The following is a 22275-nucleotide window of genomic DNA, read 5'->3' as shown; positions in this document are numbered from 1 at the left end:
GAGAGAGGTTCATGACCGCGAGACAGAGTGGGGTGTGAAGCAGGGAACTGAAAATGGACATTGGTAGGGAGTCTGCATTGAGTCCCACTGCACACACACCAGCAGCCAGGCATGTAACATCTCCTGCACTGGAGGTTTGTTCTTGGAGAAATGGGAAAAGCCCACAGCTCTGGGACACTCAGTGAAACACAGGGGAGAGTGAGGTGTGAGTGTAACCATGTGTAACCCATTTAGAGCCAGCTGGAACAGACCCCATCTCCTATCAACACGTGATTAAGGACTGTCTTTCAGAAAAACTACGAAGTCACATAACCAGGGCATGCACAAAAGAAGAAATCATGACCTGAAACGACCTCAGAACCAAAGATCCTCCTCCCCATGGAACTCAAGGACTGGGACATGCCCGGAACGTGAAAGTCAGATTCTTATTAGAAGTAAGCATCCCTCATTCACCTCAAATCTGGTGTTAAAATTCCTTCCCTGCCTCATGCAAAAATGTTTAGAACCCCATCATAAATGTTTAGAACCCATTCATAAATGTTTAAAACCTTACCATAAATGCCTGAAGCCCACCAATCAAAACCTGTCCCACCAGCATTTTGGTGTGCCAGCCTGTCTCCCTAACCTCTTAAATTTTGTCCCAAATCCTGAGTCAGGGAGACAGATCTGAGGGCACATGCCTCCTGTCTCCCTGCAGATGGATCTCATAGAATAAAAGCTGATTTCTTCCCCCAAAGGCTAATGCCATAATTAATTGCTTTGTTTATGCACATCAGGCAGAGAACCCAAATTTTGCACAGTAACATAAGGCTGAAAACAATCAGTGAAAGTCTGCGAAAGGAAGACTAGCCCATATATATTGCATTTTTACCCTGGGTTTGAAGCTGGAGGGTTCTTCTCTGGAAAAACAAAACAGCTCTAAAGAAAAGACACTCCACAGAGTACCATTTGAAGGTCCTGTGAAGAAAGAGCCAGGAAACTTCCAGGCTGGTTAATATATGGAGGCTGGTGAATATATGGAGGTGCTGGGAGAGGGTGTGCCCAGGGAGGGCATGGAAGCTCTGTGCACCTGATACCAAACCTCTCAATCTCAAGTTTGTGTGCCCGATGTACAGCAAGCCAAACACTGAGACATCAGTCCTTGGAGATGGAGAAAGATTTATTCAAATTGGCCAAAACGAGTAGGTGGGAGCCTGGGTTCTCTCAAATCCACTTCCTCAAGAACAGAAAGCAGGGGGGTATTACAGAGCTAAGGGGCTTGGCAGGAGGAGTTTCAGAGAAACAAAGGGGTCACTCCTGATAAGCCTGTGGGCAATTACTTCTGGGCTTCAACAGCTGCTGAGGGCTGGCCATCCGGTGATTGCAACATCACTGAAAGCATTCTCTTTCTCCTGCAAAACAAGCTCACAAATCCTCTCGACCCCTGAGTCACCCCTCAAGTTAAACAGGAAAATAGCAAATTGATTTAATATGTACAGTAACCCTCAGGTACCCAGCTTCACACCGTCCCTCCCATATCTTGCTCTAGGTATCTCTTTCATCTGGCTTTTCCTGAGTTATGCCTGAAAGGGTGAAGCCATACATTGCTGAGACCACTCCTGCTTTTGGAACCTAACAGGATCGAATGGAAGCCTGCAAACCAGAGTGGACTCGCCCTGGGAGACATTTTCATACAATACGACGGACTAATTATTGACTACATCAGAATCTAGAAATGTGCCAGTTATCTCTTAACTATTATAATCCTTTTGCTGTAAGAGAGCCATGGTCAAAGACCAAGGGGTGGGTGACCTGTGATATCATAGAAAGATATTTGGTCTTTGTCCCCGGTTCCTGACACAGCACTCCTATATCTCTTGTAATTTCCTAAGTGAAAGGGTGATGCGAGTGCCTTTTGTTCTAATGAGGTGACTCTTCACAGCCGCTAGAGAGCTTCAGGATGGGGGCTGCTCACCAGAAAGACCAAGCCTTGATCAGAAACTTGGAACTTCCAGCCCCACCCTCCAACCTCTGGGGAGGGTAGAGGGGCTGGAGATTGAGTTAATCACCAATGGCCAATGGTTTATCAATCATGCCTACATAGTGAAACCTCCATAAAAACCCCTAAACTACAGGGTTTGGAGAGCTTCCAGGTTAGTGAACACATCAAGGTGCTGGGAGGGTGGCACGCCTGGAGCCGGCATGGAAGCTCCATGTGCCCTCCCCACTAACTTCATTTCATGGTCCTGCCTGACTGTGCGTAGTGAGGACTGCCTTATATACTTTTTTTAGATGACTTGAGTGTACAAAGTAGCAGCTTTCTCTTTTTTTTGGTGATGTTAGAAAGGAGGTGAAAGCAGAAGAAATGTGGTTGCTCTGTTTAAAGGAACAGACCTGCAGGAACACAATGACCCCTTTCAGAGCTAACAACATTGTGATGAAAAAGAATCAAGGACCTAATCTATTTTATAATTTCCACTAGATCATAAAATTACACTCACATCTCTGCATTTCAACTAATCTTTTTCTGCTCTCCTCCAAACATAAAACTCATGATGATGAATAAATTTTTAAAATTTTGTCAATTAAAAAATCTTACTGTTAAATGCATAAGAAAATGAAAAAATAGTAAAACATTTATTTAGTAGACTACAATTTAAAGCATCAAAAACACTGAGAATCAAGTGTTTTACTTCTTTGTAAAACAGAGCGCCTTTTTCTTGTACAACATGATACAGAGCAAGCATCTTTCTATGCGTTGTTGCAAATTGTCTGACTCCGTTCTAAGTCTGGATTCACTTCCAACATTTTATCATTTGTATCTTCCAAGTCACGAAACATCCCCAAGAGTCTCCCGAGTGTGAAGTTTTCCGCAGGGTCGCCTCCTCCGGGACACGGTCGTCCTTTCATCACTTTTCCTCATTATGCCGGTCAGCTGCATTCCCTTCTTCTCTGACTGCGTTTCCAGTCTCAGCTGCATTCCCTTCCTCTCTGACTGCGTTTCCAGTCTCAGCTGCATTCCCTTCCTCTCTGACTGCGTTTCCAGTCTCAGCTGCATTCCCTTCCTCTCTGACTGCGTTTCCAGTCTCAGCTGCATTCCCTTCCTCTCTGACTGCGTTTCCAGTCTCAGCTGCATTCCCTTCCTCTCTGACTGCGTTTCCAGTCTCAGCTGCATTCCCTTCCTCTCTGACTGCGTTTCCAGTCTCAGCTGCATTCCCTTCCTCTCTGACTGCGTTTCCAGTCTCAGCTGCATTCCCTTCCTCTCTGACTGCGTTTCCAGTCTCAGCTGCATTCCCTTCCTCTCTGACTGCGTTTCCAGTCTCAGCTGCATTCCCTTCCTCTCTGACTGCGTTTCCAGTCTCAGCTGCATTCCCTTCCTCTCTGACTGCGTCTCGCCTTCAGAGCAGCAGCAGCGTGGCCACCATTCCCTCCCCAGCTACTTCTCCCACAACTTCATTTGCATTCCATTCAAATTTTACTTCCAATCTTATCACTTTTCACTCTTTGCTGCATTTTCATGTTTGTTGGTCAATTCTTTCTTTCAATTGCACTTTTGTAAAATGCCATGTGGGTCTGTTGCTGGGAGGCCACACAACTGCACTCTGCCATGTGTGCATGCACTGAGGAACAGAGGGGCAGCGAGCAGTCATGGAAGTCATGGAAGGCACGACTGGTCACTAATCATTATGCATCTATTATTTACGTAGTGATTCGCAGACTGCCAAGTTTCTACTTTCTGCAATTACTCATTGTTAACAACACTTCAGTAACTGAAATGTGAACAGTGTTGTTGAGACTGCTGTTATTTAACTGCACCTTGATAACTAAGATCCATGCATATTAGAACCATGAAAAGCAATAACAGCCGGTACTCAGTACTGGGAACTGCTGGGTTCCTACCTATCTTTCAAGGCATGTAATTGCATTTTAAAGCACAACGAGGGATAAAACTGCCTGCACCCTGCTTATACTTTATTTTGAGGACTGGGATAGTAGAGGAAGTGATGTAAGTGAGTTCTAATGCAATTATGGAAAGTGATTCCATATGCTATACAAAAAAGAAAAAAAATAGAAGGAAGATACATAGTTTTCAAATCTTTTGAAAGTACTTAGCATTAATAACTTACTTTTGGCTCTACCAATGTGAAAAGCTGTTAACCTGTTTTCTCCTTTCTTAAAACTCTCAATATGAGCCAACCCTCATGGCCTAGTGGTTCAAGTTTGGTGCACTCTGCTTTCGGCCCGGGTTCAATTCCCGGGCGCAGAACCACACTCGTCTGTCAGTAGCCGTGCTGTGGTGGCGGCTCACATAGAACAACTAGAAGGACTTACAACCAGAATGTACAACCATGCACTGGGGCTTTGGGGAGGAAAAAAAAAGAGAGGAAAATTGGCAACAGACGTTAGCTCAGGGCACATCTTTCCCAGGGAAAAAAAAAAAACCACTCTCAATATGTTCCACACATAATTAAAGTCTCTAACCGATTCTGAGACTCCATATTTGAATTACTATATGTTACCCCATTCACTAATGTACAGATTGTCAAAAACAGGCCAGGGTAAAATATTTTGGTCTTCTGAAAAGATGACCTATTTGCTCAGAAGTTTGTTAATCGAACAAAATTGAACAGAAACTACATTCATTTTTTTGGTACTAGAAACTCAGTATCATATGAAACCAGAAATGTCCTTCTTCATGTACCAGTGATGCTACAAGAAAGGAAATAATGTGGAAATAAATTATTCTTCCTGCTTAAGAATATATAGTTCTCAGATATTTGTAGCCTCCTTAAAGTATGGTTTCTAAACGGAAATGGAGAGAGGGAGGACAGGTAAACTGACCTCTCACTCTATCAGCACACAGTAAAGCCCAACACGTAACATCGCCTGCCCACCCATGTCTGTCCTATGCATAGCTTCCAGCCAGCATCTGAGTACCTCTCAAGTATGTACCACTGAGGCTCATCAGACATTAAGGAAAGCCACCCCAGCAAAATAATCCTAAGCAGGCATTTATGCTTATGATATGGCAGGCAGTGTTCTAAGCATTTCACATATATTAACTAAATTAGGGCTGACAGGAACCCTATTTGGTTCTACATAGAGATGACACAGCACAAAGAACTATCTTGTCCAAGGTCAAACAGCAAGGAAGCAGCAGAGCCAGGTGTCAAGCCCAGCAATCTGGCCCCGAGTCCATGATCTTAACTTCCACAGGGCTCACCATAAAAAGGGAGACCAAATGCACAGGGAAGGGGGGGGAAATCTGAGGAAACCAAATGAAAGGAACAGAAGAAAACTCTTTTTAAAAACCAAAACTATAACTCATATTCTAGATATGATTAGATACTGCATCTATAGAGTAAGAGTAAGATGATATGATGGGCCGGCCCTGTGGCTTGGTGGTTAAGTGCGCACGCTGCGATGCTGGTGGCCCGGGTTCGGATCCCGGGTGCGCATCGAGGCACCACTTCTCCGTTCATCCTGAGGCCGAGTCCCACATACAGCAACTAGAGGGATGTGCAGCTACGACACACAACTATCCACTGGGGCTTTGGGGGGAAAAAATAAAATAAATAAAATCTTAAAAAAAAAAAAAAAAAAAAAGATGATATGAAAAACAAGCAATTAGAGAATAAAGAACTTGTGGGGGATAAAATGAAAAATGAAAGCTAAAATAAATATTCAACAAAATGACTTAGAAAAAGAAATCTTTCCCCTATAAATACAAACACAAACTTAGAAGATCAGCAGAAGTGGTTCAAAATCTGATTACCAGAAATTCCAGAATTAGAACAAAGAAAATAGGAGGGAGGTTATCAAATAAAATCTGCCAGGACTGAAGAAGCTGAAACCTTCCAAATACCTTAATCAAAGAATGAGAAGAGGCCCACACCACCACAGGCCATCATGGAATCTCAGGTGCGGAGAGAAGAAAAGCTTCTGGGGGAAGAATGAGAACCAGAATGGCACTGACTTCCCAGTGGCAACACAAGAGGCTGTGAGACAAAGATCTGGGCCAGCAACGCTCTCAGGGAAAATTCACAGCAGCCAAATTAGAGGCAATTGCAGAAATGCAAGGAGATAAATTCACCTCCCATGTTCCCCTTCCTAGGAAGACACTAGAATGTGGTATACAGCAAAAGAAGGCATAAGCTAAGACGGGAAAATCTGGGATCCAGGAAATAGTGGATCCCATCTAGAAGGTCTAGAAGAGACAGGGTGACAGTGGTTTGACAGACGTAGATTGTAGCAGGAAAGTTATAAGGTAGGTAAATGACAAAGCATCTAAGAAAAAATAAGGATAGAGAAGGAAAATTAGACACATAGAAAAATATAAGGTGACAATCAACGCAACGAAAAACCAGAAGCTGTACCACAAAGGAAATTTTATCATGGCAGTGACTGGTATTTATACAACCGTAACGATATAAACACTGATTCCTGATTTATCTAAAATCATGATACAAGTATCTGGAAGGGGGGGGAAAGAGGAATTGGGAGGGGTGTAAGTTAAATTTTCATCTATCATAAAAGGAAGGCCATTTGGACTCAAAGTCTAAATTATTATCAATAAATAGCAATATTATTTAATATGTAAAAGTAACTTCTAAATCTGTCTTGACTTTTTAACCAAGAGTATATATTTCTTTGAAAATTTTTCTTTAGTTTATTGAAAGAATTTTTTACAAAAAGAAACCAACAGAAGGGATCCAATTGCACCATGAAATCGCAAGTCTTCATTCCTTTTTCTTGGTTCTGTTTACAAAGATGCTGCTCAGCGTGTTCTGCTCTTCATTTTCTCTCTTGTCCGTTTACCAGGTCTCTTCTACAGAAAAAGAAATACCACATGTGGTCACACAGCAGTGTGGCCTTCTGCCCCAGTGTCAGGATACACAGGGAAAGAAAGGGAGCAGGTGGGTGTCGGGGTGGGAGAGGAGGCAGATCTGGCCTCTCACCTGATCCCTTGGCTCACTTACATTTGACCCTTTCTTTCCAGGCCTCTTGAGGCCCTTGCCATGAGCTGTCTTGGCCCGGAAGCTGGATACATCATCGTAGCTCTCACGAGTGTTCCACTTGGAGCCTTTCTTCTTTCCACCAAAACCAAACTTCTGGTTTTTATAGCGTCGTTTTGCATTGGGCCTGGAAAAAGCAGTCTTACAGCTCACCTGCAGCACTGCAAATCCTGATGAATCTCATGGCCCAACAATACCATCAATTTCCTGTCTTAAGGCAAAGCCCCTTAGACACCACTGTTACCCAGAATCTCATCCTTAGCCCTCCATTCTTACTCTACCAACTCCCCAGGCAAGCTCGTCTATTTACAGTTTTAACCACTAGAGCAGGAAAACTAACAAAGCAAGAACCAGGAAAGGACACACATACATCTGTGGCTCACCATTTATCTTTGGAAAGCTTTCTAGTTTAACTAAATCTTGCTAAATCATCCTCAGTTGTTTCTAGTCTCAATTTATTACATGCAGTTAACATTCAAATGTAATAAATTTTATAACTGGTCATTCTACAGGAATCTCAAATTTAGCATATCCCAGATCCCATGTCATCTCCCTTCCTAGCCTGGTTTCACCTCCAGGATATATGCCCTAACATGAGGTAGGTGGTACTACCATCTACTCAGCCACCCAGGCCAGAAACCTGGGAGTCAGCCTGGATTCTTCCTTTCACTCTCTACACCCAACTCAATTACTGAGTTCTGCTAATCTAACCCCGTGAATATTTCTTCATTTTCTCTTCTGTATCCCCATTACCACTTTCAGGTCATTATCATTGCTCTCTGGACTTTTGTAATAGCCTCCTAATCAATTTCCCTGCCTCCTTCAAGCCCATCACTTACACAAGTACCACTGTAACTTTTTAAAAGCATGAATATGACCTGCTCATTATTTTGAGTAAAGCCCATCAGTGTCCCCCACCACCTACTGGATAAAGCCCAAGCTTCTCAAGAAGGCAAACAAACATGCTTCTGTGACTCGGCCCGGGGCCCCACCCAGCTGCCCCTCAGCACTCCCTGCCTCACACTGTATTCCTACTGACACCAGACGCTTGCTGCTCCTCACACAAACCTGCTGTTTTCATCTCTATGCTCTTACTCATTTGTGTTCTTCTCTCCCCAAAATCTGTGTCTCTCCTAGACTTCTGGTTAATTCTTACCCACCCTTCAGACTAAGCTCAGGTGGGACCCTCCTCCAGGAAGCCATCACCAGACCTTGAACCCTGGACCATGTCAGACATTTCTAAAATGTGCTTCCATACTACTCCCTAAATGCCTCTATCATAGCACTTACTTTGTTACACAGAAATTATCATTTCCCCCAGGCCTGGTGTCCAGGTATGTGTAAAGGTAAACTAAAAAGAACTATTATAATATCTAACATTATCATCTTTTAATCTTCATACCATTATGAGGCACATACAATTTTCTCAGGTGAGGAAATTAACATCTAGATAGGTAAAGTAACTTGCTCAAAGCTCCCCTCCTAATGAGGGGCCGAGTCCGGATCTGAACCCTAGGTTAGGTGCTCTTAACCATCACACTGTGAAATGGGAAATCAACTTTTATTGAGTATTTACTTAAAATGTGCCAAATCCTTAAATCGCCTTACTTTGTCTTCAAAGACTGATATGGCTAAAAGGACCCAGCACACGGCCCTGTAAGTCTGGCCGCAGGCAGCAGCTGCACTCTTGGGCCTCTCCTTGTGGAGGTCCCTGCCGCACTCAGGAGCTGCTGGCACAGCACCCACCACAAAACAAAACTAAACAAAAATAGTTCATACCCCTTCTTCATCTGCTGGCCTTTAGCTCCTTCCTTCGTGCCCCGGGCACCAGGTTTCTGATCTCCCTCAAGGAAATCCAGTTTATCAGAGAAGCCTGGGAGTGAGGAAGTACTTTGATCAGCGCCATCACATTTTAAAAGCTTAAACTTCAAAAAAAGGTTGTTACTGAATTGATTTTAAGAGGCACATCTCGCTCCCCACACCATCCCCAAACCTTAGCTCCAACAATTCCCAAGGCTGCAGAGACTCTGTATTGGAATCAACCCTAAGGTACCCAGTCCTGCAGGTCTCTCCATGCTTAGGAAGGAGACATACTGACCTTTCTGATACTTCTTAATAGCATTCATCATATGTGCTTTCTCCTGCTGCCTCTTCTGAAGAACCTCTGTTTGCACCTGGGACAGGGACACAGGACTGTTACCCCCATTCCAAACAATCACTGCAAGTGTCTACATCCTCTCAGGAACAACACTGTGATAACACCACCACCCCTGAACTGTTACCATGTGCCAAAACTATGCTAAGGCTCTAAGTATATTCTCAGTTTATCTTCACAACAACCCAGTGAAGTAGAAATTCTTATCACCCCCCATAGTGAAGCACAGAGAGGTTAAGTAACTTGCTTGAGTCACAAGGTGAGAAAGTGCAGAGCTGAGATCCACACCCAGGCAGTCTGCACTCTTACCCCATTACACAATCCTGCCTACAAAACCGTAGCAAATCATGTTTAAGTCTACATCCAATTCTCCCCATTCATTATATCTGGGCAGATTAAATATCTAACCTACTGTCACTAGGCACAAGTACCAACAGAAAAAAACAATTTCCCCAAAAAACGAAAAAGAAAAAAACCTTTAAGGACAAAAGGAGACGTTTATACTCTAAGGCAGAGTTTCTCAGTCTCAACACCACTGACAGTTTGGACAGCATAATTACTTGCTGGGGGCTGCACAGCCCATCTCGTGCACTGCAGGATGTTCAGCAGCATCCCTGCCCCCTACCCACTAGAAGCCAGAAGCCAACTCCCCCCCAAGATATGACAACCAAAAATGTCTCCAGACATTGCCAAATGTTCCCTGGTAAGCAAAATATCCCCAGCTGAGAACCACGGCGCTGAGGTTTCCTCAAATTAGAAACAGTGAGCTAACAGGCCCAGCTGAATTCTTTGCTTTTGATAAATTACGTTAAACCAATTGCCCATGTCTTTGAGTTGATCTCAGCCATCAACCACCAGATCAATCCAAGAAATCCACAGCTGCCCTTCTGCAGAGGACAGGACGCTAATCTACTCTTACTCCACTGAGGATCTATCAGTGAAATGAGTCCAAATATAGACTGAGCTCAGCACCCCAGATCAGAAGTGTTTAGGTCAAAATGTTGACAAAGTCTTAACACCCATGCTGATCCTCCTTATACTCATTTCTTCCCATAACCCTAACTTTAATTCCTATCATCTTCTTTCTTGGGTGACCACGAAATAAAGCAGAAAAACCAAGACAAGTTTCATGGTATGCCTGTTCTGGTTTTACATTAGAACATAGACATTCATAGTTCAAACACACAGGTGCCATTTTTTCTCTCAGATTGGGTGACAATCAATAATATGATTCCTTCAAGGACTTTACAACCATTTAGGCCAGTGATTCTCAAACCGGATGCATATTGGAATCATCTGAGAAGCTTTTGGGGGAAGGGAAGGAAACATACATAGATTCCCCAGAGATTCTGAGGCCGAGAGCTGGTTTAAAAGATTTCCCCAGGTGATTCTGCTGTGAGGTCAGCTTTGGAAACCACTGATCTGATCCCAACTCTTCACTGTACAGATGTGCAAGGTGAAGCCCAGAGAGGTGACAGACTCGCCTGCAGTTACCGCACTACTCCTGGTGACACAGTGGTGTCAAGGAAAGACTATGCTCAAGGAAAGACAGCACACACCCCCCACTGTGAGATCAAACACACACGGGGCATAGAACCAAATCAGACCATGGCAATCTGGCCTGAGAAACACACTTGCTCATCCTACTCCCTGCACGTTTTCCTTCTCACCTTCTTTCCATATTTCCTAAGTGCTCTCAGTTGCTTAGCCTTTTCCGACTTCTCCATGGCGGCCTGTTTAGCCTGTAGCTTCTGTCGAATCTAAAACACAAAATGTTGTCAGCTTATGTTAATTTGAATCTGGGATGACCGGTACTTAGGGTGCATTGGAGCAGGAAACAGATATTTCCAGTTCTGCAAACTGTGGAGTTCAAAGGAACCTGGTAAATCATCTATTCCAAGCCCTGTGTTTTACACATGAGGATAAGGAGGCCCAAAGGCTGAGCACTTTGTCCAAGATACCAAAAGTATCAGCAGTGGAGCTACAACTTGAAAGTGGCCTTTCCACTCCCAGTGTGCTGTTTGTTCCATTATACAAAACCGCCTGCTTACAGCTGTGCCAGGAGAAACTAACTTCTCCCCCATCCCTAGTGTCTGCAAACTGAGGTTAAACCAGCATGCAGTCTCAGTTCCCTTCTCCAATATATCACACACACATCAAAAACTCAGACAGATGTCAAGGACCTAGCCTCTTCCATCAAACACACACATTTCAGTTAAAAGATGAGCAGCTGTCAATGTGAATGTACAGAGACGTGTCTGGGGTCATCTCGACATTAGCTTCCCGGAGTACCACCAAGACAAGAGCTCCTGAAAATCCAGCTTGAGACCCAAGGGAACTATTTAAACAAATCTAGGATTAGATTTTGGCAATTCTCTTTCCTCCCGCAGTTAAATGAGGACCAAGTTCTACCTAACTCTAAATCATAATACACCTGAGCCATATATTAAATCCCTCATTTTATAGAAGACAGAACTGAGGCCCAGAGCAAAGGGACTGTCCACGGGTTATAGCACTGCCCCCGGGCAACGCTGGGACAAGCACTGTGTTTTTCTACACACCACGCCGCCATGCCAGCTAGGAAATGCAAAAGGCCATCTTCACCTCAGGGACCACACTTCTTACAGTACTTCTCCTCCCCTTAATTGTTGAAATTAGGAAAAAGTCCTCCTTATATTTATCTAATTGGTGGTGACTGGCCTGAGTCTGAAGCAGACAATCCAGATAATAAGTGTCCTGTGACAACTGGCTCCCTATTATCCAGCTGTCTTTTTTTAAACATTATAGGAGACAAGCCAGCTGAAAATACTTAAGTACAAAGCCACAGCTTTCCAGAGAAAACCTTGTTTCTTACCTTCTGCATCTGCTGATCAGACTTGGCCATCTCTGCAAAATAATCATCAGGCCTCTTGGTAGGGACCTTGAGCTGATGGAGGCGGGGTAACACTGCAAGCACTGCGGCCTGGGCCTGGCGGTAGCTGAGGATGTGGACAAGGTGTGAAATCAGCTACAGGAGAGGGCCCTCACATTCCTTCTCACTGCCTCTCATGACTTAGCCAAGGTCAGAAGGACTCACAACATCTGACCTCCACCAGCAAGAACACACACACATAAACTGAAATAAAATCTCACTAACTTAGTATCTGGGAGAAATTTAGCTGTACACACTTTTTAAAAAGCAGGGGAATACTGCTAAAAATAAATAAGTAATTTAAGAAAATGACCACTCTAAAAGTACCCATTAACTTACAAACTAATTCCAATTATGAATTCTTACGTAGTCACTAAAAAAAGTCCATATAAAAACCTTCCATAAGTAAATTTTTGTCCTTATAATTGAATGCACAAAAAACTTGAAAACTGAGTATTTCAAAATAAAATAAACTGGACCTTGAATTGTGACTGGTGGACCAAGGGGCTATTCTCTCAACCAAGGAAAATCTCCCAGATCTTTTTTTTTTTAATTTTTATTTATTTATTTTTTTCCCCCAAAGCACCAGTAGATAGTTGTATGTCATAGCTGCACATCCTTCTAGTTGCTGTATGTGGGACGCGGCCTCAGCATGGCCAGAGAAGCGGCGTGTCGGTGCGCGCCCAGGATCCGAACCCGGGCCACCAGCAGCGGAGCGCGCGCACTTAACCGCTGAGCCACGGGGCCGACCCTCCCAGATCTTTTTAATCAAGAGAAGCCTTTGTCCTTACTCCCAAGCTTAGGCTACCTTCTGAGTAATATACGCTCACTACTTGCCCCCTCTCCCCACTCTCTAGCATAGGGACCCACAACTTCTCCCACATTTTAAAACATACAAGCTCATCTCCCGCTGGAAGTCATCTTCCGGATCAACAGCTTTCTGATCCTTGCTCTGAGATGTTGACTGAGGTCCACTGATTTCCGGCACCGGAGCCAGGGTCACATCAAGCCTTTCTACCCATTCCAGATCCCGCTTGAATTCTGCCAAACATTGCTTCAGGCCATTCTAGGAAATTCAGACACTGAGCTCACAAGAAGAGCACAAGCCCACGGACAAAGCGCTAGCCCCCAGTACCCGGACGGGAAACTGACCGCCCTCGTAACGCACAGGCTGCGTGCTTCCTGGGACAAGAACTCAGTCTCCCAAGCACCGCAGAGCCTTGTGCGCATCCCACGTCCGAGTACCCCGACCCGGCGCCCGAGCTCACCACGTCGTTCACGGCCTTCTTCGGCCCCTCCAGTACCACATTGAGGCCTGGCTTCAGGAGCCCTCGGGAAAACGCATCCTGCAACTGCAGCGCACAATCGGCGGTCAGTACCAGAGTGCAGGGGTCCCTCGCCCGCGCCTGGCCCGCGAGCTCGGCTGACACTGACCTCTCTGTCCGTGACAAGAGAATCATCAGAATCCGAGTCTGAACCCGAGAGCGGCGGCGTGTCCATCTCGCGGCGCGCACGTCCGACACCTACCCGAGGGAGCAGCGTGGCCCGAGGCCCGCGCGGCGGGGAAAGCGCGCCTCTCGCCGCCGCGGCCCGCCTTCAGCCCCTGTTCTCCGGCCGCGGCTCCACGTGGACTCGAAGCGCCCCAGCTCCCTCTACTCACCACGGCTGCAGGACTTTTTCATCGGACTTCCGCTTCCGGCCGCTGCTCCACACTTCCGGTTTGCTGTTGCCATGGGAACCGCCGCGGCGCTGGAACGTGCCGGCGTTGCTTGGGCTCCGTAGCGGTACTGTCCGTGGATACGTGCGTGGTCTGGGGATCCGAGAAGAAGCGAAAGGTGGGAGGGGGTACCGGGGGGTCGTCAGGACGAGCAGGAAGCCGCGAAGGTGCGAAGGAAAGGGGAGCAGCGCGGGCCGGGGAGGGCGCGGGGACGCGGCGCGGGAGACTTCGGGGGCGGGGCGGGGCGGGGCGACGCGCTTCACCCTCACCGGCAGCGCTCGGTCTCCCGCAGAACTCGGGCTGCGGACCATGTCGACCGTGGTAGCTCAGTCGCTGCATGTTTTTGGTCTTCGATCCCACGTGGCCAACAATATCTTCTTCTTCGATGAACAGATCATTATATTTCCTTCAGGAAATCACTGTGTGAAATACAATGTGGATCAGAAGTGGCAAAAATTCATTCCAGGTAAAACTCTTTCCGTCCAGACGCTCATTAACAGTATCTACCAGATGTAACACCATAATCCTGACACAACGATTGAAAGGAAAGTTTTTTGGCCAACTTGAATATACATATGGTTTTATAAATGTAGAAGAAATACATGTCTACTTGCATTATTTAATATATAGATTAATCAATCACACATACATAGTTAAAGTCACATGTAAAATAATGTTAATTTAAAAGTGCTTTTCTTCCACTGTGATTTAATGAAAAAAAATTTTTTAGAGAGTCTCTTTTCATGCATCTTCAGTATCATTGTCTTTGTTATCACCAGGGCCACTTTTTGAGTTGTCCAACGGTTTTCCAGAGTACACTACCTTCATTACAGCACCTTTTGAATTCATGTATGATGAAGACACTGGAGACTTTATCCCAAATCACAAATATCTATTTGTGTACTGTTACATTTGTTTTTGTTCGCACTGGTCTTGTTGATGATATACATGATTTCTGTAATTTAATCACTTACTCTCTTTTTCCACCCTTTGTTACATTTCATTTTACCACATACATGGGTAACCCTATGTAAGATATAGTTTTGTTTTTGCTATTTACTAACTTTATATAAATGGAGTCACAGTATATGTATTCTGTAACTTACTTCTTTTGTTCAACATCATGCTTTTGAGATTAGTGCATCTTGATACATGTTACATGCATCTTGAGTTCATTTTATTGCTATACGAAGTTCCATTGTATGAATCTAATGTCTCAAATGTATCTATTCATTCTAGTGTTGGTGGACATTTGGGAAACAATTTTTTGCTATTAAAAACCATGCCGGGGCTGGCCCCGTGGCATAGCGGTTAAGTTTGCGAGCTCCGCTTCAGCTGTGGGGGTTCGCAGGTTCAGATCCTGGGTGTGGACCGAGGCACCGCTTGTCAAGCCATGCTGTGGTGGTATCCCATGTAAAGTAGAAGATGGGCACGGATCCTCAGCAAAAAGGAGGATTGGCATCGGATGTTAGCTCAGGGCTAATCTTCCTCACAAAACAAAACAAAACAAAACAATCCCATGCCACTGTAAACATTCTTGCATTCATATATGCTCATCCATGTGTGCAGATTCTCCAGGGCACACAGCCAGGACTAAAATTACTGGGTGATGTGGTAGTACCAATTTACACTGCCACCAGGAGTGCATGAGAGTTGCCGTTCTTCCACAACCTCACCAATCCTTGGTATTGTGCAACTTCCTAATTTTTTGCTAATCTGGTGGTCAAGAAAGGGTATCTTGTTAGTTTTAGTGTGCGTTTCTCTATTACTAATGAGGATGAATATTTTTTCACGTTTGTGGGCTATTCCTGTTTAGTCTTCTGTGAAATGCTTTATTCAAGTCTTTTACTCATTTTTCTATGGTTTTTTTGGTAATTTTCTTATTGACTTATGGGCACACTATATATTCTGTGTACTAATCCTTTGTCTGATATACGTATTGCAAATAATTTTTCCCAGTTTGGAGCTTATGTTTTCTTCCTCTTATGGTATCTTGATGGACAGAAATTCTTAGTTTTAACGAAGTCAGGTTTATCAACATTTTCCTTTTTGTGTCTTGTTAAAGAATTGTTCCCTACCCCAAGATTATTAATATATTCTCCTATATTATCTCTTTTTTGCTGTATACTTTTGCCTTTCACCTTTGCGCCTCTGAGTTAGCGTGGTGCTTAGTGTGTTAGGAAACAGCAAGGAGGCCAGTGTGGCTGGAGTGGAGTGAATGGAGGAGTAGGGAGCGAGAGGTGAGGCAGGGAAGTAATGGAGAGCAACAGCACATAGGGCTTTGTAGGTCAAGGGCTCTTACTCTGAGTGAAATGAGAAACTGGAGGGATTCTGAGCAGAGTAACATGATATGACGTGTTTCAACAGGTTCATTCTGGCTACTGTATAGAGAATAGATTTACGGAGGGGCAAGGGAGGAAGCGGGAGACCAGTTGAAAGACTATTGCTATAATCCAGGTGAGAGAAAATGGTAGCTTGGAGCAGGCTGCAGGCAATAGGGGTGGTGATGAGAGATCAAATCCTGGCTGTGTTTTGAAAGTGGAGTTGACAGATTTCCTCATAGACCTGAGGTCGGGTGGAAGAGAAAAGGAAGCAGCAAGGTTTTTGGCCTGAGCAGCTGGAAGGATGGAGTTGCTGTTGACTGAGATAGAGGACTTACCCACAAGGTGCAGTAGGGACAAGCCAAGGGCCCATGATACTTTTAGGGACCCAAGAACATATTTTAATTTTAACTTATTTCAAAATCAGGAAAAAATGAATTTAATAATAATATATAATAATGAATCCAACTTGGATTATATTCCTCTTTATACCAATGCAGTCACAAAATATAATTTTTAACATTTTTTAATGGAGGAAGGGGCCCGTGAAAGCAAAAGTACCTAGGGCCCAGGAAAATCATAAAGTGACTCTGCATTTCCCAAATAAAGTACGTGCACTTGAATCTTTGCCACAGGCTCTGCTTTCTAGAGGACCATGGCTGTCATTCTTTTGCTCGTTACCTCACAGTTGCAAGATGACTCCAGATATCTCCAGATATCACCTCTATATTCCAGGAAAAGAGGAGTAGAGTGCATCCATCCTGGTTTTCAAGAAAGCACAACTTCACCATAAAGCCAGTCCAGCAGACTTCTGCATCTGTCTCATGGTCAGAACATCACATAGGTCACCTAACTGGGAGGGAGTCTGAGGAAGCCAGTAGTCAGCATCCCAGCCTCAAAAGTAGACAAGAGCATTGAGTGCCAGCCACTGAAGGCATAGAGGCATCTATGACCTGACCCTATCCCACCCCTCTAGACCTGTCTTTGGTGGCCCCTGGCTCACATCCAGTGCTCCAGCAGTAGCCCACTGTCTGCGCTTCTCCCACCAGGCTGTACCCTTTCTCACATCTGCACCTCTGCTCCTCCTACCACCTGCCGATCCCCCATCCCACTTTGTCCTCCTTCGGGAATCGTTCCCTGACTTCTCCTTTCACCTTGGCCTCAGTGAGATGCCCATCCTTGTCACTTCATAATACCCCAGACATAGCTGTACCAAGGGACCGCACGGATTGACAGTTACCCGTATCTGCTCTTGTCTCCTGTCGCATCAGCACTGCCCACCACTGTGCCCGGTTCATGCTGGATCTTGGGGAAAGCGTGATCTACCCTCATTATCCCCTTCCACCTCTGTTTGCAGGCTCAGACAAGAGTCAGGACATGTTGGCCTTGTCCATCAGTCCCAATCGGCGATACCTCGCTGTCTCCGAGACTGTGCAAGAAAAACCTGTCATCACCATTTATGAACTGTCGTCCATCCCTTGCCGGAAGCGCAAAATCCTTAATAATTTTGACTTCCCAGTTCAGAAATTTGTTAGCATGGCTTTTTCTCCAGACTCCAAATACCTGTTGACTCAGACATCACCTCCAGAGTCAAACCTTGTCTATTGGCTGTGGGAGAAACAGAAGGTAATGGCCATCATCAGAACCGACTCTCAGAACAGCTCTGTCTACCAGGTATGCCCAGCAGACAAGTATCGTGCCGATTATAAAAATAGTAAGAGCTCTCTTTTATTGAATGCTTTCTATGTTTCAGGAACAGTGCTAATTTCTTAACATGCATTTTTAAATTTAGTCTCACAACCATATCTGGTGTGCATAATTGTTATCCCTATTTTACAGATGAGGGAACTGTGCCTCCAAGAGGTTAAGTCTCTCACCTGAGATCACAGAGGTAGTGAATAGCCGGGCCGGAAGTCCCTGACTCCAGTGCCTGTCTTCTTTACTCTGGCCCAGAACTGCCTTCTGGTCACAGGTCGGGCCCAGAGGTGGGCTGATCAAACTCACTCTCTCTTCCTGGTCCTGGCCTCTCCCCAGCAGCATTGCTGGACAGTGGGAAGATTTCAGGAATGTAATGTGATGGTAGATCTCTAGGAAGCTGTCATTGAAATTACACTTATGTGGGGAACAGAATTTTGGTTTGAAGGCAAAAATGAAGAGGACCTGTTAGGAGGCTGGTTGACTGCTTAGGCAGTGGTTCCGAAAGAGTTTTATCTTGGTGCGGTCAACCCAGTCCAGGGTCTAGTACTCTGTTTTAGAAGCTCAAGAACTCAGTTCTGTTCATGTTCAGAGATACCAGCTAGTCAGCATCTCAGGCATGGACTCAGTTATTCTCACAAGAGGCTGATGTAGAAACCAGCATATCACAGCCAGAACACTCCCATCATTTATCCAGTGTATTTCCTCCCTAGTCATAGAGAACTTGGGAGATGAAATTAATAACCAGAAGGTTGCTTGGTGACCACAGAATCAGACCAAAGGCAGGTAGAGCCAGAAAATTATTTCATCCAGGCCACGATGAGGCCTGGTACAGCATCCCTGATCAGAGCAGAGAGCACCTCCTCTCAAATAGATTCCCTAAATGCTTATTGGATGCCCACTGTGAACCCAGCGCTGGGAATACAGAGATGAAAAAGCCACAGCCCCTCAGGGCTCACGATCTCATGGAGGTGGCAGGCTGGCTGCCCATTCCTGTAGACTGGAATGAGGGTGCAGATAAAGAAGCTTGTTGGTAGGAGACCACATAGAAGTCTCTGATACGTGGTTCATTCCCCCTGGACAGGGCACGTGAACCTGCCACATCCTCATTTTTCTGCGTTTCCAGCTGAGCCTTCATTCTGTTTTGTTTGCACAGTTTTGCTGTTGTTGAGACCTGCTCCTCCTGCTTTTTGGCCTTTGTAAGGTGACTATTGTAGGCTTCCTAGTGGCCTTTGTAAGGTGACTATTGTAGGTTTCCTAGTGGCCTTTTTAAGGTGACTTTTGTAGGCTTCCTGGTTCGAGACTCATGGGCCCTGTGAATATAATGGGTATAGATCTGTGCTGTTGTCAAATAGGGTATCAAAATTATATGATTCAGTGATGTTTAAAGGATACTCTGAGCTACCTAAAATAAATATTAATTAGTAAAATGGGAAATAATTGCATCAAGATTTGTTTTATAAATCTTTTTCTTTTCATCTTTCACATTTTACAGGTGAGCTTCAGTCCCCAGGACAACACTCAGGTTTGTGTCACTGGAAATGGGATGTTTAAGCTTCTCCGTTTTGCCGAGGGAACCCTGAAGCAAACCAACTTTCAGAAGGGAGAACCCCAGAACTACCTAGCCCACACCTGGGTGTCTGATGACAAGATTGTCGTTGGCACTGACACCGGCAGGCTCTTCCTCTTTGAATCTGGAGATCAGCGCTGGGAGACAAGCATAATGGTCAAGGAGTCCACCAGCGACACGAAGAACCTGAACATGATCCAGGAATCAGAGAGGTAATGGCGCCCCCTGGGCTGGTGCGCTCGTGAAAATATGCTCATCGTACTAATAGCGTTACACCAAAAACAGCATTCTTTGCAAATCACTCTACCTTTAAAATCAACTCTTTTCATTTTCCCTCTGCCTTTCTACTGGTCCTCTATATTCAAGCACAAATTTGACAGTTATATGACTGTAGCCTAGAGACAATTCTTTTTATTTTTATACTTAACCTCATTTTATAAGCATTTTAGTATGACTAGTCATTCAAAATATATTTTGAAATTACAGATTTTCAAAATATATTTTCTGTTGGCTGCCTGATTTACTGAATCAATTCAATAAATGTCCACCAAGTCCTTACAGTGTGCAAGGCATCCTGCTAGGTGCTGGGGACACAGGTCCTCAGGGACGTTACAGTTCGGTAGGAGGCAGCAGAACAACAAGGAAGTGCAAGAAAATGTTATCAGGAAATCTGACAAAAGCTTATGGGCTAAAGTGGGGGCTCAGGCCAATTTTACCTCTTCTACAGCCAATAATAATCATCTCTCACACATATCATAATGTATGTACTAGATACTGCCTTATGTACTTGATATTTTCATTTGAGTCTTACCTGTATAGTACATATTATTATCATGCCCATTTTATAGACAAGGAAGCTGAGGCTCAGAGAGGTTAAGTGACTCACCCAAGATCACAGCACCGTTAAGTGGCAGGGTCAGAATTCAAACCCAGATCTGTCTGACTACAGAGCCTGAGCCCTCGACCACAATGGCATACTGTAGATTCTTCTTCCTCAGTAACTGTCTGTCCACCCATTTCTCACCATCCCCCATGCCAATAACATCTCCTTTTTTGTCATGAGTATGTTAAGTTTCCTAATAAGTCCCTGTGCTCTCCAGTTTGCTGTGTTCATAATCCTTCAGTGGGTCCAGGGCTCCAAGAATACAGCCGAAACTCCTGGACTTGGCCCCCCCATCCCTGCTGCTCTGAGCCTTCTTCACGTTGGGAGCATCCGCTCTTGCTTCTGTCTACCACACATGCTGTGTGCCCTTTTCCTGCTCTGGGGTGTGGCCATGTGTAGTTCTCTCTGCCCCCCCCCCCACTACCCTACTCTCTAGACACATACACGTACCTGACGTACTCCTGTTCATCCTTCAGATCTCAGCCGGGGGCTCTCAGCCTCTGCTCCTCTCGGATAGGTGCACCTCCTCAGTAACTGCCCTCAGAAAATCCTTGTGACCTGCTGACTGGCTGCTCCCATCCTACTCAGCTTCCCCCTAACAGTCCTTATCACATCCTCCCCAGACTATAAGCTTCTGACGACAGGAACTGTGGCAGTCTCATTTACCGTTGTTTCACAGAGTTGTTAACACAGTATAATGCCGATAAATATTTGTTATAGGAATGGATGAATGAATGAATGAATGAATGAATGAAAGAGAGGAAGGAGGGAAGGAAGGAAGGAGGGAGGGAGGGAGGGAGGGAGGGTGGGAGAAAGGGAGGAAACCTGGATTCAAATCTCAGTTCTTCCACTTACTAATTGTGTGATCTTAGGGGCCGGCCCCGTGGCTCAGCGGTTAAGTGCACGCGCTCCGCTACTGGCGGCCCAGGTTCGGATCCTGGGCGTGCACCGACGCACCGCTTCTCCAGCCATGCTGAGGCGGCGTCCCACATACAGCAACTAGAAGGATGTGCAACTATAACATACAACTATCTACTGGGGCTTTGGGGGGAAAAAGAGGAGGAAGATTGGCAATAGATGTTAGTTCAGAGCCAGTCTTCCTCAGCAAAAAGAGGAGGATTAGCATGGATGTTAGCTCAGGGCTGATCTTCCTCACAAAAATAAATAAATAATAAATTGTGTGATCTTAGACAACTCAACTCCTCTGAGCCACTTTTTTCTAAACAACAAAATGAAGATAATAATAACATTAGTAGTAGTGACCACACGAGGTTGTGAGACTACCAAATAAATGTGTAACCTTCCAATCTTTGTTTGGAGTTCATGGAGCATTCCCTGGCCAAAGAGTAACGTTTTAGCTCTGGGAAAGGGGCCCAAACTGGGTGGTTTTCTTCCACACCCAAAGACAGCCCTTCTTTCTCATCCCTAGCAGAATTCATCTCCTTGGGATTGTATCTGTAAACTTCATGTCCTATTTTCTTTTTCTAGCTTGATCCAATTTCCAACAATCAGTTCTCCGGTCCCTTCCTATGAACGGGTCGTGACGACCAGCAGCCACAGCCAGATAACCATGCCCCAGGTGTTTGCCATTGCGGCCTATTCAAAGGGATTTGCCTGTTCTGCTGGGCCAGGGAGAGTTCTACTGTTTGAGAAGATGGAAGAGAAGGATTTTTACCGTGAGAGCAGGGAAATCCGGGTAAGGAGGGGAGGAAGAAGCAAAAGTGGGGTCCTACTGGCACCTGTTCTGCAGTAGCCCAGTGCTGACAAGGAGTTTGATGGGGAGGAGAGCCACCGTAGTGCTGAGCAGAAACGGGGACTTGAGCCATTTATCCTGAGGAAAGTTTTAGGATGAGTTGGACAGAATTGGGGTTTAGAATTAAGAAGATCTGCATTTGAATCCTGAGAGAGAACTTTGGCAAATTCTGTTTTCTCTTTGAAGCTTAGTGTTCTCATAAAAATTGTTCTATTATGATATGTATTGATATTTAATGTCAAGCATACTACCTGGGACATAGGAAGCATCCAGTA

The 22275-nt window shown here is 44.9% G+C and overlaps 2 protein-coding genes across 7 annotated transcripts in view; one reads left to right on the top strand and one right to left on the bottom strand.

Moving 5' to 3' along the window:
* Positions 1-6351: 6351 nt before the first annotated feature.
* Positions 6352-13710, bottom strand: EBNA1BP2 (EBNA1 binding protein 2). Its single transcript, XM_004441958.3, has 9 exons — positions 13496-13710; positions 13330-13413; positions 12958-13127; positions 12005-12128; positions 10821-10910; positions 9094-9169; positions 8775-8868; positions 6960-7122; positions 6352-6808 (listed from the first exon to the last, which is right to left on the bottom strand). Exons 1-9 carry the CDS (start codon positions 13559-13561, stop codon positions 6758-6760), a joined length of 918 nt encoding a protein of 305 aa, XP_004442015.1. The 5' UTR covers positions 13562-13710; the 3' UTR covers positions 6352-6757.
* Positions 13711-13791: 81 nt separating this feature from the next.
* The window catches only part of CFAP57 (cilia and flagella associated protein 57), an 84310-nt gene continuing 75826 nt past the window's right edge, over positions 13792-22275 (top strand). For 2 of the 6 annotated variants that reach the window (XM_004442052.3, XM_087446133.1), the window contains exons 1-5: positions 13919-13945; positions 14071-14244; positions 17457-17773; positions 19290-19576; positions 21736-21943. In XM_004442052.3, the coding sequence (XP_004442109.1) occupies positions 14088-14244; positions 17457-17773; positions 19290-19576; positions 21736-21943 (969 nt within the window). In that variant the 5' untranslated portion in view covers positions 13919-13945; positions 14071-14087. Of the gene's footprint in view, positions 13897-13917; positions 13946-14070; positions 14245-17456; positions 17774-19289; positions 19577-21735; positions 21944-22275 lie in introns of those variants that run through there. The other 4 variants (XM_087446129.1, XM_087446130.1, XM_087446132.1 and 1 more) reach the window with 4 other exon arrangements.

Source organism: Ceratotherium simum, chromosome 22 (assembly GCF_057802395.1).
Source record: "Ceratotherium simum simum isolate JZ-2026a chromosome 22, ASM5780239v1, whole genome shotgun sequence".
Lineage (NCBI taxonomy): Eukaryota > Metazoa > Chordata > Mammalia > Perissodactyla > Rhinocerotidae > Ceratotherium > Ceratotherium simum.
The sequence above is the reverse complement of the archived record's forward strand: the minus strand, read 5'-3'. Positions and strand labels throughout refer to the sequence as shown.

Bases quoted from the DNA above. Each gene is read 5' to 3' on its own strand.
- EBNA1BP2 (XM_004441958.3), bottom strand. From the start codon at position 13,561: ATGGACACGCCGCCGCTCTCGGGTTCAGACTCGGATTCTGATGATTCT. The intron at 13,414-13,495 runs GTCAGTGTCAGC...TGTGCGCTGCAG, and splicing joins CTCTTGTCACGGACAGAGAG to TTGCAGGATGCGTTTTCCCG. The intron at 7,123-8,774 runs GTATGAACTATT...TGCTTTTTCCAG, and splicing joins GGCCAGCAGATGAAGAAGGG to GCCCAATGCAAAACGACGCT.